This window comes from Heloderma suspectum, chromosome 2, assembly GCF_057233095.1.
Source record: "Heloderma suspectum isolate Gila_16-S chromosome 2, 16-S_ref, whole genome shotgun sequence".
Taxonomy (NCBI): domain Eukaryota; kingdom Metazoa; phylum Chordata; class Lepidosauria; order Squamata; family Helodermatidae; genus Heloderma; species Heloderma suspectum.
This window is the reverse complement of record NC_139459.1, coordinates 279,031,341-279,048,616: the sequence shown is the minus strand read 5'-3', so window position 1 is coordinate 279,048,616 and position 17,276 is coordinate 279,031,341. Positions and strand designations below refer to the sequence as shown.

Sequence of the window (17,276 nt, the reverse complement as noted above, 5' to 3'; positions counted from 1 at the left end):
AGCTGAAGATGCTGGAGGCGGGGGGGGGGGGCAGGTTTCCTCATAGGCCAGCACGGCTATTCCCACCCCACCCCCACAGAACCACTTGGATTTTATTATATTTAGCGGTACATAAATATCAGAAATAAATCAATGATATAAGGAGCCACAGAGCGTAAGCTTACAGTCTTGTCGTATGCGAGTGATTCCTTGTTAAGGGCAAAGAGGGCAGAGCCCACCATGAGATTCCCCTGTGCAAGCTGTGCCCTCAGCGACAGCTTTTGCAGAACTAAACAGGGGTGTGGGTAGACACACCGAAGAGATCAGCATTTTGCATTTATTTTTACCCACTTGTAGGTTGACTGACTCGGCTTAACATTAAAGGCAGCTGAAGTGCAGCCTTCCTTGAAGCGTGAATCCAAGGAAGCGCGGATCTTTTCCACACGCCTGTGTACTGCCGTGGGCGCTGGCAATGCCGCTGGGGGAGGAGGGCCCGGCTACACTCCCGAGCCAAAGCCCGAACGAGGCATCCCCCCCGCCCCCGTTCCTCCTGTCAGGCGACTTTCACTTTCCTTTCCTACTTGACCGGCGAGACTTTCTTACGCTCGACTGGCTCCGGAAAGGTGATGCCCGCCTTTACCTCCGCCCCCCCCCCCCGAGCCGCCCGTTCAGGCTCGCCAAGCGCCAGCGCGGGCACTTGGGGGCTGCAGTTCTGTAGCGACTGATGGCCGCGCATCCGTTTCGCGGAATCTCCGTTGAGTTAAAGAAGGGCCTGAAGGAGGGGGTCGCCTCTGATCATTGCTTCGCTAACCCGGGGAGCTGCCTGGACTGCGCGGACCTGGGGAGAGACCTCCGCGCGGTGTTTCATGAGGGCCGCGGGGAGAGGCGCCTTGCTGCTGGGGCAGAAGAGAAGGGCGCGTTTTGGCGGGAAGACGTTTGGGGAAGTAGGCGCGCTCGGGCCTCTCGGGAGGGAGCAGGGGAGGGGCTAGCCGATGTCTGAAGCCCTGGAGAGAGCTGCTGCCGACCGGTGTCCACAATGCTGAGCTAGTCTAAACGTGCGTAGGGTTGCGCCCTTAAAATATCTGCAAAGCCATTTGAATAAATGAGGCTCCACTGCAGCCTCCCCCAATCTGGTGCACTCCAGATGTGTTGGACTACAACTCCCATAATCCCCTAGCCAGCAGGCTTTGCAATAATTAAAAATACTCTCGGGCTTTTTGGAAAGAAATTAAGACACGTCTCTTTGTTTTTTCCTTTTAACCATTTGGTGACATTTGTGGCAAGGTGGCATAATTAATAAATAATGAGCAGGGCTTTGGAACAAAAACGCAAAGGTTGGCTTTCTTTTCTTTTGAGCCATGGGTGTGCCTCTACTATAGATGGCTCAAAAGAAAAGAAAGCCAAACTTGTTTTTTATTTGTGGGATGGGTGTTTTCTTTCTGACCCAGTTAATTATATAACCTCCCACCTTTTTGCTTATAAACTTTCAAGGCTGCTAACAACTAATAGTGGAGGAAAATAGAGCAATTGATGAATAACAATAGATTAAAATCAAGAAATCCATTTCTAACCACCACCACCCCATCATTGACTAGACACGGCTGGCTGGGGCATGCTGGGAGTTGTATGATTTTTTTCTGTCTAAACATGCATAGGATTACACCCTAAATAGCATTGGGAACAGTAAAAGTTAAAAATTAACCTAATGTTAAAAGCTTGTCAAAACAAAATGCTCTTAAATCTGGAGCCTAAAGGATAACAAGGTAGGCTGTATGTTAAGGGCTTTGGAGAGGACAGTTAACAACTTCCCATACTGTTTTCTTCACTTCATGCTCCCACAGAACATAATGATCACCTCTTTAATAAGAGGTGATCCCACAGAACATAATTATCACCATGGACCCATCCTCAGACCTACAAAATGTACCTGATACTATCCTGCAATAATCTCCTAAACCAGCCTTCCCCCAAACATGGTATTCTCCAGATGTAGCATGGCTGTTCTAGAATCTCTTGACTGCAATGTACTAATCTCTTAGGCCTTTCCCCCTCTTCTGATTGGCGGTTGTGAATGTCCATGAAGCATCACTTAACATCTCCTGGAAGCTGAGAAGAAGCTATAGCAGAGGGTGGGCAACTTGTGACCCTCCAGATGTTTCAGCTTGCACCTTCCATCGTCCCTCACCATTGGCTATGCTGGCTAGGGCTGTTGGGAGTTGTAGACTAAAGTACCTGGAAGAACACCAATTGCTCACCCCTGAACAATAGGATTGTGGTCAATGCCTGTGATTTGGCACCCTTCTGTTCCTTCCCCCTCCCAATGCTGATGTCTACATCTTTTCTTCTGGCACTTAGCATGGTTCTCTGTTTGCAGCCTGGCTGTGACCTAACAATCGAGTCAGGAGAAGCAGTGATGCAAGACTTGCTGCTAACTGCCTTAGAAGGCCTTGGCGAAGAGGAATTAAAGAAATTTAAGTTCAAGCTGCGTAGAGCAGAAGCTCCCATAGGTAATAATATTCCTATCAGATGGCTAGAGGAGGCAACACAGGAGCTGCTGGCGGAGCTTCTAGTAGAGTTCTATGAGGACAAGGCTGCTGCCCTGATGGTGACTATCTTTGAAGACATGGGTCTCAAGCACAATGCTTCTGAGCTCAGGAAAGGTATGGATTTGCCCATATGTAGACATCATATGCTATATAATTAACTATAGTTCAATGTTGGTAGTAATCATTTAGGGAACATGTAGCCCTCCAGATATTTCTGGACTGCAACTCCCATCAGCCCTAGCCAACATGGCCGGTGGTGAAGGATGATGGGAGTTGTAGTCCAACAACATCTGGAAGGCCACACGTTCCCTATCCCTGACTTAAAGGATAGCCCAGTTCTGTTGACCCCCACACCCACTGCTTTCACTCCTTTTCACCATCAATGCCTTTCCCCATTTCTGCTTCATCCACTACCATCACTGCCATGTGTCTGCAGCCACATGTACCTTCAGCTGAGCACCACCTTCATACTGAACATGGGCTGAATGCCCATGCAACCAGCACATCCCTCCCTCTCCAACCCTCAAAAGGGCTTCCCTGGTTCTTGAGCCCTGCCTGCACTTATCCCACTGCTTCGGCAATACTTTATCATTCAGCTGGCTTTTCCCTCTCTTTTCTCGCCTTCCAGTAAAACTAGTTTCAGATCAGAGCTGTAAGCCTGAATAAATTAGATGCATTTAATCACACCTGCCTGACAAACCAGATGATATGGGATGGAATTTGATTCCACGTCGATGTAAAGTTTTTGCTGTTTCAAAGCTGACAGGAACTCAAATTTACAGTAAAGGGTTTGGGAAGTAAGATCAACCTTACTATTATGTCCTATACAGCAGGACCTCTAGAGTTACAAACCTGCCATTCACAATACAAGAATGCCTCACCAATTATTTTGTTTCTGTTTCAGCGGTTGGGAAGCAAGTTCAAGGTATGTAAACACTTCATCATAAGCCATTGTAATGGCTACTCTAGAACTCAAGATAAGTGGGTCCCTTGTCTTTATCTTTGAAAAGCAGCCAAAGGAGTTGAGAAGAGTCTGTTGTTGTTGTTCAGTCATTCAGTCGTGTCCGACTCTTCGTGACCCCATGGACCATAGCACGCCAGGCCTTCCTGTCCTTGAGAAGAGTCTAGTGGCTCAATAATATGTAGAAGATGGGCTTCATCCAACATTATCTAAGCGAACTTGCATTCACACAATGGGAGTTTCCCTCCTCTCTTGCCTGCTGCACCCCCCCCCCATCTATTGCTCAAATCTATTCCAAAGTTTTCCCAAACCTGTGGAGCAGATCTGGGGGGGTGCACAGGGAAGGGGAAATTTGTTTTTCCAGCAGTGTCCATTCTGTTGATGGAAGGATACTGTTATATACAACCCCATGTTTGAAGGAGAAAACCAAACTGGAAAACCACAGGACTGAGAAGCATAACTGTGGACAGTCCCAAAATTAGGTAAGCGTTGGCAGTGGGAGATGTAAATATTTGCATGACTTCCTAGTTTAGTACTGCTCTGCCGTACCAGGGAAGGGATGGTAATAGAAAGACTTGATGAGAGAGAGAACAGGATGTGGGTTATTCTTCTAGCATTGCTGATGAATGATGTGGGCTCTGAGCAGGTGTACACACATCACATTTAAGATCAAAAGATAAAGTATGGCCAACAAGTGGTAGAGACAAATGCCAGTTTAGTCTTCTCCCTATCTATCTTAACAGTTCAGAAACCAGACAAGCAAACATAGTTTCTGCTTCAGGATATTTGAATTTAGTAGTTTGCATATTTGCAAACACAGGCCTTGACAGTCTTGAGAAAAAGAAACATCTCTTTAGGTGAGAGGGACCAGTGGTTCCTAGACAGAGACACTGGGAGAGGGAGAATCCCTCTCATTAGGAAGGCATGTTACAAACTGTACCCTTGTAGGTGATGGACCTTTCTCTTTGTTGTATGGCACTGTACTAGATTATAAAAAGAAGTATGCAGAGAATGTGAAGGAAGAATACGAGGTGATAGAGGACAAAAACTGTTGGTTGGGTGAGAACACCCCTTTGAATGAACGCTATGTAGAGTTGCTTATTGTCAGAAAGCATCAGCCTCAGAAGCAGAGGGAGCATGAACTAGCTGCTACCGGCAGGCTGCACATGGAGATCCTGGAAACCAACAGTGCTCATTATTCAACTGACATCGAAAGCCTTTTTGAACGTGATGGATCAGGAAGAACCCCAAGAACAGTGGTATTGCAAGGACCTGCAGGGATTGGTAAAACAATGACCGTCCAGAAGATCATGCTGGGTTGGGCTGTTGGGCAGCTCTATTCAGATGTGTTTGACTATGTGTTCTGCATTCGTTGCAGAGAACTGGGCCTTGCTGAAGAAGCCAATAGCCTGGCTGACCTTATTGCAGAATGGTATGGAGACAAGCATGCCCCGGTGAAAGAAATCTTAGCCCACCCTGAAAAGCTGCTTTTCATCATAGATGGCTTTGATGAGCTTCATTGTTTTTCAGAGCCTGGAAGGGATAATTTGTGTGATGATCCTTATTCTAAGGTGTCCATGGGAAGTATTCTCAGCAGCCTGCTGAGGAAGAAACTCTTACCAAAGTCCTGTCTGTTAATCACCACAAGACCTGGCTCTGCAGAGAGGCTACAGGAATACCTGAAATTTCCCAGATTCACTGAGATCCTTGGATTCTCCAAAAAAGGTCGCCATGAATATTTTTTCAAGTTTTTTGAAGATGAGCAGAAAGCCAACATAGCACTGAGATTCATTGAAAATACCACCGCAGTGTCCACCATCTGCTTCATCCCCATGGTGTGCTGGATCATCTGTTCTTTAATTGAAAAAGAATTGGAAACTAAAGATGAGATTGTGGGCACCATGGACACCACTACAAAAGTCTTTATGCAGTTTTCGCACAAACTCCTTGAGGAGGAGTCCAAGAAATGGAAAACATTCCCTCTGAATGAATTCAGAACGCTCTGTTCCTTGGCACGAGCTGGCATGCTGGAACAGAAAATCTTCTTTGAGGAGCAGGATCTCAAGGAACATAATTTGGATGTTTCTCCTCTTAAAGACCTATTTCTAGACAGAAGAGCATTCCGGAAGGGGATTAGCCAACACTACCTCTACAGTTTTCTCCATCTCTGCTTTCAGGAATTTTTTGCTGCCATGTGGTATTTTCTGCAGCAGGAGCCAACAGGAGAGCCGGCTAACAATACGGAGGACCTGAAGAGACTCCTAGTTGAGTGTGAGAAGCCGGGCAATGAGCATTTGGCATTAACTGTGTGCTTCATATTTGGTCTGAGCAGTGAAGATGTGCGTACGTTCCTTGAGCAAACGCTGCAGTGCAAGACATCTGACCTTGTGAAGCCCCTCTTACTTCAGAAAGCAGTAGAAGTAGCTGCTGAGGACCCTCCTCGGGGTGGCTATTCCCTGCTGAAGTTTTTCCACTGTCTGTTTGAGAGCCAGGAAGCAGAATTTGCAAAGCATGTGATGCATCGTTTCCAGGCTATTGATCTTTCTTTCAAGACACTCTCGGTGTTGGACTGCAGGATTCTGGCATTCTGCTTGCAGCATAGTACAACCAAGGATCACTCCATCGATCTAACGTTTTGCAGGTTAAAATCTCATCACATCAAGGCTTTAGGGCCAGGAATAAAAAACTGTGCAAATTTAGAGTAAGTAACCCCATCCTGTTGTTTTCTAGGAATAGTAAATGCTATGTATAGTGGTTTGGCATTTCGGGATTCAAACCAAGAGCCTGCAGGTTGGACATTGATATCCTAGTTCCTATATTACCAGGATTGTTTACTGGAGGGCTGTAGACATGACAGACCAGAATCCTCCTGATCTTGGGAGGCATGTGATCCAGAAAATCCAGTTCTGTGCTACTGCCTGATCTATAGTTCCAAGGCCTACTCTCCCAGTGTAGGCCTTGGAACTACACCAGTGACCCGGTTCCATTGGCAGCCATACATGCCCATGCCATAACACTGCTTCCACCATGTTTGACAGATGATGTGATATGCTTTGGATCTTGAGCTGTTCCTTCCCTTCTCCATACTTTTCTCTTCCCATCATTCTGGTACAAGTTAATCTTGGTCTCATTAGTCCAAAGACTCTTATGCCAGAACTGGGCAGGTTTTTTTAGGTGTTTGCTGGCAAAGGCTAATCTGGCCTTTTGGTTCTTGAGCGTTACCAGTGGCTTGCACCTTGTTGTGAAGCCTCTGTATTTACATTCATAAATCCGTCTCTTGACTGTAGATGTTGACAATGACATGCCTACCTCCGCAAGAGCATTCTTGACCTTCATGGTGAAGAGGGTTCCTCTTCACCATGAGCAGAATTCTGCGGTCATCCGCTTTAGTTGTCTTCCATGGTCTTCCAGGCCTTTTGCTGTACATGTCCTTCTGTACATGTCCCCTTTTTGGTTCACTGCTTTGGTGTATCTGGACAGAACCCTCAACTATAAGAACTGCAGCCTTAGCTCTGGCTTCCCATCTGGGCCACAGCATCTGTCGCTGCCTAGCTGCCCTGCAGCCTTGCCTTGTGTTCAAGCCCAGCCTTGGGCAGCAGGCTAGCTAGCTAGCTGAAGGCTAGTATTTTGGTGTTGCAGTGGGAGGAACTGGTGGCCACTTACACCAGTGAGAAGTCATCCAGCTAAGAAAAGGCAGCAGATCAGCCAGTGGCACTGGATTGGTCCTTTTTGGGATTATGGGCTCTTGTGTGAATTTCGTAATTGGAACCTTGTCTAGTTCTCTCTGACCAGAGGCCCCTGTGGTGCAAGGAGCCAGTGTTTGATCTGCAGGGCTCCTAGTGGAAGAGATGCATGTAGGTGCTTCAAAACATAATGGCATACACTGTGTATATGTGATCTGGTATGTGGTATGTATTTACATAAAATGTGAAGCAGACCGCATTGAACAGAAAATCTCACAAGCTCATGGGAGCTGATCTATTAAACGCATTTCACCCTGGAACGTCTGTAGAATTTTAGCATGACAAAGCATTAAGAAATAGATTTCTTTTTCTTTTTAAAAATTGATGTAACCTCTTTAGATCATGGGCAAAACAGCTTTGTGGTTCAAGGTGATCAGTGACTTTAATGAGTACATCTAATGTCCCCCCCAAATGCCCTGAATGGAGGCCATGCTAGTCCCCTGTTTATTGGCATAGCTGATAAGGAAAAAGTCCATGCTCTCCAATAACCCAGTTGGGTTCTCTCATGTCACAACAAACCTTACCTAATGGGTGACTTCAGGTTAGGTGCTAAAATGCAGAATTTCCTGTCTAAATGCACCTTTGTCTCCAGTGGAAAGAGGGGAGAGAGATTGAGGCTGGATATGTTGTAGTGATGAACTAGTCTTACATTCAACTCTTAACCTTTTCTGAAATCATATAAAATCCATGTAGTTGAAATGAGAAGAGGCAGAAGGAATTGCTGGCCTGTCTAGCAATAACTAATGGATTAGGAATGTAGGAATTCTGGGCGTAGTCTTCTGGGTTCTCATGCCCATGAATGCAGAACACTTGGTTCCCTAGCTAATGTTTGCTAGAGGAGAAACCTCAGTATAATTCTGTGGATTTCAACTTTAATTTTGATACAGCATACTTAATTCACATAAATTAGCATATTACCAAAACCTCAAGATTGGTGCTTTTTATAAGGTATTAATCTGAGAATTTACAGTTTAACATTGGTTACTGTTAGAAGAAAAGACGACCTTTACTTTTGCCTTAAAAAAAAATCCTGTTACAGTAGCACACTGGAACCAAAATAGCCACATGCAAAATAAACATGCCTTCAAGTCTACTGACTATACACAATATGTGAAACTTAAGTCTAATGAATTTCTGGCAAGCAGGTGCCAGACTATATCCTCAAATGGCTCTTTAGGTTAGCCTCTCCAAATGGATCTGGGGAAGATCTACTGTTTGAGAGAGACAGGTTGTGTAGCTGAGTGAGGAGAAGGAAGATGATCCATGGCCTGCCAGTTCAAAGCCCCAGCTGCATTTTGCCAAGACTTGAAATGGATGGTGGCAAGTCCTGTACCCCCATAGAAGGCAAATGTGGATGGAGCAAAACAGTGAGAGACAGAGGAGGAGGAGAAGGGCAATGCTCTGCCATGCCTACACTTAGCCCTGATCAGAGGTGGGCCAGCAAAAACAACACCCTGTCTCTGTAAAGGGAAGTGTGGTGAAAAGGAGGAAGGCCATGTTCTGCCATGCTACAAAATAGCTGGTGGAGTTCTGTCTTAATCAATTCTTCCTCCATTCAGACCAGACTGGTGATAGGGGTGGAGGCTATGCTGTACCAGCTCATTATAAAGCTTGGCTGGCAGGCAGGCATGGGCACACACAGAGAGCTAAAGAGGGCTGGTGTTACTTCTGAAATAAGGAAAAGTGCAGAATAGGCCTGTCGACATTTACCAGGCACAATCTAGCTGAATAGAAATGCCTTACCAGCAATAGCTTTGGCTCAAAATCCTGTCCAATCTTCTTGTCTTCCTGTGCAGAATGGTATGCACAGGAAAGCAAAATACCTCCTGCTAGGAAACCCCTACACCGGCAAAGTCAAGTGGCCCCTCTAGCTAATCATTTAGTGTATTCCAGATCACTGTCCTCTTCCTCAAGGTGAAGTTTGAGATAAGGATGCAATCCTGTACACATTTACCTGGGAGTAAGTCCCATTGACCTCAACAGGACTTACTGCTGTGTAGACATGCATAGGATTTCACTGAAAGTGTATTATTTTTGTGCTAAGTACATGTGTGCCTATCTATTCCACAAAGATCTTGTTCTGATCGGTAAATCTTAGAATCAGTTGACTCTGAAGCAAGAGATTTCTGTTCAGCAGATCTAGATTTTCACAGAACTCAAAACTTCTATTTAGAAACCTTAGTGTGGTCAGTCAAAATTTTTGTGGGTATAATAAATTCCACAATATATTACAGCTACAACTTTTTAGTTTTTGCAGAATTTGGAAGGGGGTGTTGTCAGGGACTGTGGTAGAAGAAGAGAAGGAATGCACATGGGAGCAATAGGTGTAAAGTGACGATTGGAAAAGTAACAGAGTTTTGGTTCCTTATCCCTGCCCGTAGCACCCCTTATAAAGCCAATTTCTGATACCTTTTATCATTTAATAACCACTTGTTTTCAAGCATTTCAGTATTAACTAGAAGCTTACTCTTTTCCGAAGAGAAGCTGAGATTTTCTGAATTCTGTGTGAGCGGTTAGGTTTCTTCATTTCATGTCGTGATCCCAGTCTTGAGATTGCACCTTCTTATTCTCCTCTCTGATTCTGAAAGAACAACCTCAGAGTCTGGATTTTTTTTCTTCTCCTCTGCAGATTTGGAAGTAACAAACTTGGAAACTCAGGAGTGCATGTTCTCTGTGCCACTCTGAAGGAACTGGGTTGTAATGTGACTACTCTGAAGTGAGTAATAAGGGAGCGGAGACACATATTAAATGTTGGGTCCATATGCCATCTTTGCAGTCTTGATGTTCAAATTATTTGGGAACTGTATCCTGTTCTAGAGTGGGACTCTGGGTGTAACCTAAGCTTGAAGCAAGGGGAAAACTAACAGGCACTGGTTAGCGGAAACAACTTGCTACATCTGTGTTAAGAGCAGGATGCACAGAAGGAGGTAGCAAAGACAGAGGCAGGGCTGGGAACAGGATGAGCAGGACCAAGGACAGCTCCAAGGCAGTAGACAAGTTGCCTCAGCTGGCACCTTATATCCTTGTGCAAGCCTGTCCCGAAGTGAGGGAGTGGAGTGCTCTGGCTTGAATCTCTGCAGTCTTACTCAAGAGTTTCCCAATATACCTTCTGGGTGACTCAAAAGGCTTCTTCACACAGAGTTTTTATCCTACTATTGAGATTGGTTACTCACGGAAGTTTGAGGGTCCTTTAGATGATGTTATCAACCTCCAGGGTGCCTCCTGCACCAAATGACCTTTATTCCAATTTTTAAAGGATCGGAGATAATGAGCTATCAAGTTACAGCACTTGAGTTCCCTTGTGAAAAGAGAAAAACCCACAATAAGAGGGGATAGACCACAGTGCCATCTAGCAGCTGTATAATGAAACATAGACTCAGATGGGGGGGAAGGAGAGAGAGGGGGGAAAGGAAGCACATGTAAAGGGAGTCTGTCGTGAGCCTGCATTTAAAATGGAAGCAGAAAGCCCTGTTTTAAACGTGGGATTTTAGGCTGGTGTAGAGATGCTCATAGAGCAATGAGGAGACTTAAGTATTCCTTGTGGTGACTCTTCAAGCTGCTTGCTTGGCTAGTTAGAATCACTAGCTTAAATTTCAGGGTGCCCTCCAGATGCTTTGGATGATAACTCCCAGCGTTCCTGACAACTGGCCAAGCTGGCTGGGGCTGATGGGAATTGAAGTCCAAACATCTGGAGGGCACAAGATTGGCAGTATAGTGTCATCTTATGGGGAAGTGGTGGTTCTTTCCTCCGTCGGGAATTTTGGCTATGTGGTATCTCTGCATCGGTCTTGGTACAAGCTCCCAAGTCACAACAGTGTAGTTGAGATGGACCCCTTTACTATACTTGAAAAGGGCCTCACTTAAGCTTTTTAACCTGACGTTCCTGGTGAAAGGTGTTCCCAGCACTTTCATTCATCATGCTTTTAACACTGAACTTAGTCCTAGCCTGTGACAGAAAGCGGGACAGCCTAGTGATCTCTATGAGGATGGGGCTTGCCAAATATTGGGATAGATTGGGGGTTGGCAACGTGCAACTTGCAAACTGTATGTGGCCACTAAAGGCCTTTCCTTCAGCCCTCCATCCGCCACCACTGAAATGCTACAAAATCCGCCCCCCCCCCCCGCTTCACTTGTGGCACCTACCAGGTAAGCAGGCACTGCTGCTTCTCCATTCCTCCTCCTCCTCTCCTCTCCTCTCCCAATATAGTCACATAGTGGAGGGAGGAGATGGGCCCTTCCTTCCCTCCCTCTTGGGAAGCAGATAGCAGCAGCCACAGTGACTGGTGGCAGCATATCATGACTGGGTTCTTCAGCTGTGGTGGAGGGAGTGGCCCAGCGCTACTGTGGCCTGTTGCTGCTGCAGCCACTGCAGGGGAGCAAGGCTGGAATCCTGGATGGAGAGGGAAGGAGAGGGGAGCCAGGAGAGCATCCTCTTTCCCTCCCTCTCTGGAAGCAGGTCGCAGCTGTTGCAGTGACAGTGGTGGCCCTCAGGCATGGTGGGTCTCTCAGGCATGGTGGGTCCCTCAGGCATGGTGGAGGAAGCAGCCCAGCCCTGCTGTGGCAGCTGCAGCAGTAGCTGCGAGTGAACAAGGGTGGAATTCTGGGATGGCAGGGCAAGGAGCAGCCAGGAGAGTGGCGGCACTGCCCTTTCCCCCACCACACCCAGCGGCGGAGCAAAAGGATAGGAAAATGGCTTCCTGCATGGCGGGGGCGGTGGGCGGTTCAGCCCAACCAGAAGAACCATTTCAGTGGAAGCCCCAAGAGCAGGGTTAGGATAAATATCAGGGCCCTCCATTACTGTCACTAAATGGGAAACAAGACCCCTAGGCTGTGTGTAGTTTCAGCTCCAGCATAGGCATTAAATTAACAGCAAAAGGAAATGGCAAAAATAATTCTAGGAAAAATAAAATCAAAAATACAAAATTAAATTCCTCCCTTTTTGCTCTGGCCCCAGCCTTTGATGTGCGCCCCCTTTCCCATCACCCAGTATCAAAAGTACCTCTCAGTCCACCTGTGGCACAGGCCATGACAGGTATCTTTCAGTGGCTGCTTGGCTTTGAAGAGACCATAAATTAAATGGTGTTTTTAAAGAGATTAGTGGGTGTAGTACCAACACCCCACCATTGTCACTTCAGTACACCAAAGGGGTGGGGCTGGTGTTGGTTTGTCTGCTTGGTAACATTTGGGGAACTGTCTAAATTGCCAGTGTCAAATGGACCATAGAACAAGCCAATGTGACCCTGTTACACCTCAAATATCACCCAAGGGTGATGAAGGTATAATTGGTTAGGCTGGGGGTAGGTGTGGTAGTTTGCTTCCATCTGTACAGTACTTTTGATTCTGCTCCCACCAAAGCATTGAAGGAAAGACAGTAGTGCTTAGAACTAGTACGTGATCTGTCTGTGATGATACCATCTTTTTTCTCATTGACAGTCTTGCTGAAAATTACCTCACAGATGCTTGCGCCCAAGAACTTTGTACTACTCTGAGCACCATCCAGACACTCTACAGTCTAAGCCTTCAAGATAATTCCTTCACGGAGGCATCTGTGCCCTTCATCCAACACCTCACAGAGACTTGCACCAACCTGTCTATCATACAGTGAGTGTTGATAAGAGTGGGGGAGAGAGTTTACTTTGCCGTAAAGGAAAGGGATCGTGTCATTCTGCTGTAATAGCTCCTGAGACCAAGGGAGTGAAGTGACTGAGTGGGTGGGGTTCTTTGATTTATTGCCTAAGAGACAAGGCAAATAGTTAAACGCTGGTTTCTCAGAGCAAACCCAGCCTTTCAACTTGTCATCAGAAGATGTTTAACAATCACAGAATTTTAGAGTCGCAGATGACCTTGGAGGTCACATAGTCCTGCTGAACACTAGACCTACAATGCAGGATGCAGTTGAAGCCTTCCAGACAGAGAACCATCCCACTCTGCTTAAGCATCTCCAGCAAAGACAAGACTGCCTCCTAAGGCAGTCTGTGTGACTGCTGTACGGCTCTTACCATTGGGCAGTTTTCCCTAATATCATGCTAAAATCTGCTTTGTTGCAGTTTCCCTTCTTTGGTTCTAGTCCTGCCTTCTAAAGCAGCAGAGAACAAGTCTGCTCCACCTTCTGCGAGACATTTAAAGACAACTATCAGACCTCCCCATAACCTTCTGTTTTCCAGACTAAACATGCCCAGCTCTTTCAACTGTTCCTCAAAGGACTTGGTTTCCAGATCCCTCCTTATAAGCAGATACCAACATAACAATATGTGCATTTATTCAGGCATCACACTCACTAACAAGGACAGTAAGAGTACGGGCCAGAAAGATTTGGGGAGAGGGAGATGAGCCAGCCAAGGAGGAACACGGAGGAACCTCTGCCACAATGTAGTAGTGGAATTCCTTATTAGGAATACTTAGAAAGCAGAGACTGAGCCAAGTGTGAGGTGAGAGTGTGTTTCAAGAGACATGTTAAGCCCTAGCACATGGGTAACTCTTCTTCCCCCACCCTTCTGTTACACTGCTGCCTCCAACAAGCTGTATTCTCTCTGCTTGTACGTTCCGGCATTGTCATAATATTGTTTAAAACATTATCCTCAGTTCATCAAAATTCATTGACATTTTACAGGTGGCAAAGAGATTAATGTATAAGCCATGAACTCCATGGTTCATATCTCATATTAGCCAGAAATTACCTTAAGCTTCGGCTCCTCACCTGCAAACTTCTGAAATACAGAAGCAATAATATGTGCCTACCTTGCAAGGTTGCTAAGGATCCCTGAAAAGTAGGGAAATATTATTATCCCCATATTTCATATGTTGCAGGGTGAGCAGGGCTGAAGCTGAGAGACATTGACCTATCTAAAGTCATTCAGGGATTTTGTGGCTAAGCTGAACTTGAACCAGTGACCTGTAGTGCATAGGTTATGCTTTTTGCTGCTAAACTACACCTCTACAACACCATTGAAGGTGAGAGACAAAAAGATGGAGTTACTATATGACATGTGAAGCCTATTGAGCAAGTAGGAAAAAGCCCTGTTTTACAAAACTGTTTTACAAAACCATAGACTCAGCTCCAAGACACAGGGAGGGAAACTAAGAGTCAGGATGGAATCAGTTGCACATGTTCAATGTAGATGAAGCCAACTCAAAGTTAACTCAGAAAGAAAAGATGGGGAATTTGGCTGGAATAAAATGTTTTACTTCCTCTTTCTCAAGAAATGGAAAAGTCATATGAACCTGACCCCAATAGAGAAGAACACATGTGGGCAGGAAGGTGTCTTTGTGAAAAATCATTTACACACGTGCAGGCATAGATGGTTAGGACAAGGATCAAGCCAATATGAGCAATGCTGACCCCGACACATAATTGCACAATCTCATTTTATGTGCCCCTTGGTGTCCTGCTATTAATTTTGTAAATGTCTAATACATAAATGCTTCCTCCTTTTGGTATGGACTATTGTTTATGTTATGTAATTTAACCAAATAGCTTGAACATGCAAAAAAGCAGTCGTACCATACTATAATATGAAAACATTAAAAAAAACAGAAAGCGAACCAATAATCTTGATTTACTTACTTACAATATTTATATATATACCACTCCACATCAAAGATAAAAGAATAAAACACCACATAAAAATTAACATGTTTTAAAAGAAACACATTCTGAATTTAATAAACTGTGGCTGGTCACTCAAGGAACACTTCCTAGAATAACAATGTCTTCAAGGAGGCACTGAAAGCAACACAATGTTGGCACCTGCCTGACCTCCAAAGGCAGGGAGTTCCACAGGAGGGGGGCTACCACACTGACAGCTCTTTTCCTGGTGGACTCCAGCTGGGCCATGGGTCATAGAATCATAGAACCATAGGGTTGGAAGGGGCCTACAAGGCCATCGAGTCCAACCCCCTGCTCAGTGCAGGAAGCCTGATTCCCAGGCAGTCTCCCATCCAAGTACTAACCAGGGCTGACCTCGCTTAGCTTCTGAGATCAGACGAGATCAGGCACATCCAGTTTGCCTTTCCATGTGGAACCACTAGGAACATGTCCTCTGATGATCTCGATGACCAGGCAGATTGATAAAGAAGGCGCTCTCTCTAATCTTCACAGATTCACACCTTTAAACTTTGGTACCCAAATTCCTGGGGTAAAATGACAAAATGCACACACATCACCATCAGCTGAGAATGGGGCATATATGGTCAGGCTTTCCTGCAGTAGCCACACCAGAGAAGTTTATGCAGTTGAGAAAGACTGGTCCATGTCCCTGTTTTTTGTGTGGAGTCCAAGACATTTACATTCCTGTGCACCATTAACTGGCAGCATGGTGTGTGATTTTTGCCATTTAAACTTTGGTTCTCTTTATACCTTTACAAAATGGTCCAAAGAGGCAGTAGGTGAAAGGGCAAGATGTGGTGTAGCCTTCTATTTGTGCTGTATATAGCTATTTGTGGTGTGTCTACACCGAGAGATGAGTTTGTGCAGACGTCTCCTCATGGCTCCTGCCCTAATTCTGTTTGCATTTTCTAAAGGCTGTCTCATACCAAATAATTTCCTACATGGAAGTTACTTCCATGCTAGAAACATTATGCAACTTGTACGTAGATCATTGCATGTGATTAACAAGAGTACATTGTGCTGCAAAATATATGAATGATTATCTCAAATGATGATCTACCTGCATGTTGTTTCCTACATTAAGGCACTTTTAGAACATTCCCTGAAGCAGCTAGTTCCAAACTCCTTAGGCCTATAAGACACACACCTGTCCTTACATTTCCTTTTTTGGAAACACTGACTTCACTTTATTAGCTTGAACTGATACCATTAAATCATGTAATCATTCCTCTCGATGCTGCTCACTGCCATAAAGGATAGAAAGACTAAAGCTGGCATAGCAGCCCACCTATCACAACTGCAGCTTCAACTCCAGTAACTCACTTATATCTCTTGGTTATCTTTCCTTTTCTTCTAGTTTGGGAACAAATTGTTTCAGTAACAGAGGAAGAAAATGCCTGGAACAGCAAGAGAAAAAGTTAACTAAGTCAGGACGTGGTTTTTTGTTGTGGATGTGATGACAAATTCTCTCCTGTCTACTCTGGAGCAAAAGCAGCCCTAGTACCAAAAGGCAATATGCTCCTTAATCTGATGGACTTGTTAAAAAGAAGATACACAGTTTCAAGGCCACAAATGCAGAGATACCAATTGTAATTGTTGGAACTGCTTCCCAATTAAGAAGATTGACATTTCCCCTTTCTTTTCCCTCATTCTTTTGGGGTTCTCTTCCTCCCTCCCTCTCTCTTTTAATATAATACCATAATAGGCAAATTAGCAAATGTAAAAGTGATAATTGTAAATGATTTAATATGTACAACACAAAACTTAACACACATCAGTAGCCTGTGTTAACCCAGCATTGAATGGGTTAAACAATATTGCCAACTGGAGAGTGAAGGGCTGCTTCGAGCTGCTTCAAACCACCTCAAATGACAAATCATTGGCTCAGTCTGGAGATGGTTGCATAGTCTGACTGAGGGTTGTGGGGAAACCTACCAGAAGGTCCTGTAAAAGACCCCAGATTTCTGTTTGAGAGGATGCCTGACCCATGAGCAAGAAGACCCCAGACTTGTGATCTTATAATGGCTAGGATGATAGCATCTAGCATGCCTGAAATGAAGGCTGTGACAATTAATTAAAAGTCAGCATTAAAAGAAATAGCTTTGTACTGTATGGATGCATTCCAAGGTCACTAGCAAGCTGTGTTTTGATTTAAGGCCTGGCAGCTACTGATCAGGAATTGAAAAAAAAAAAAACTAACTTAGATGCATGCTCAGATGCTGATCAATTCTAGGACCCCCTTCCCAAAAACAGGACTGGCCAAACCTGGCCTTTCAGTCCCCCAAAATACCCAGTAGCCACCCTCTTAAGCCAAGAGCCACTGAGATTATGCAGAGAGATCACACCAACTAAAGGTTAGATAAAGGTTTGTTAAGATCAAAATAAAGGGGTAGAGGGAAAGGGAAGAATGGAAATATCAAGTTACACAGAGGGTACAAAGC

The 17,276-nt window shown here is 45.0% G+C and overlaps 1 protein-coding gene across 5 annotated transcripts; it reads left to right on the top strand.

Moving 5' to 3' along the window:
* The first annotated feature begins 939 nt into the window (after positions 1-939).
* Positions 940-17,055, top strand: LOC146354678 (NACHT, LRR and PYD domains-containing protein 3-like). Of its 5 annotated transcripts, none has more exons than XM_084839542.1 (7): positions 940-1,034; positions 2,354-2,639; positions 3,430-3,450; positions 4,474-6,187; positions 9,859-9,945; positions 12,663-12,830; positions 16,193-17,055. In XM_084839542.1, the coding sequence occupies exons 2-7, from the start codon at positions 2,393-2,395 to the stop codon at positions 16,290-16,292; spliced, it is 2,337 nt and encodes a 778-aa protein (XP_084695668.1). In that variant the 5' UTR covers positions 940-1,034; positions 2,354-2,392; the 3' UTR covers positions 16,293-17,055. The 5 variants fall into 5 exon arrangements, with proteins under 5 accessions (XP_084695668.1, XP_084695665.1, XP_084695666.1 ...); XM_084839539.1 differs by lacking the exon at positions 16,193-17,055 and adding an exon at positions 13,277-14,738 and having other exon boundaries at positions 954-1,034; XM_084839540.1 differs by lacking the exon at positions 940-1,034 and having other exon boundaries at positions 2,224-2,639.
* The last annotated feature ends 221 nt before the right edge of the window (positions 17,056-17,276 follow it).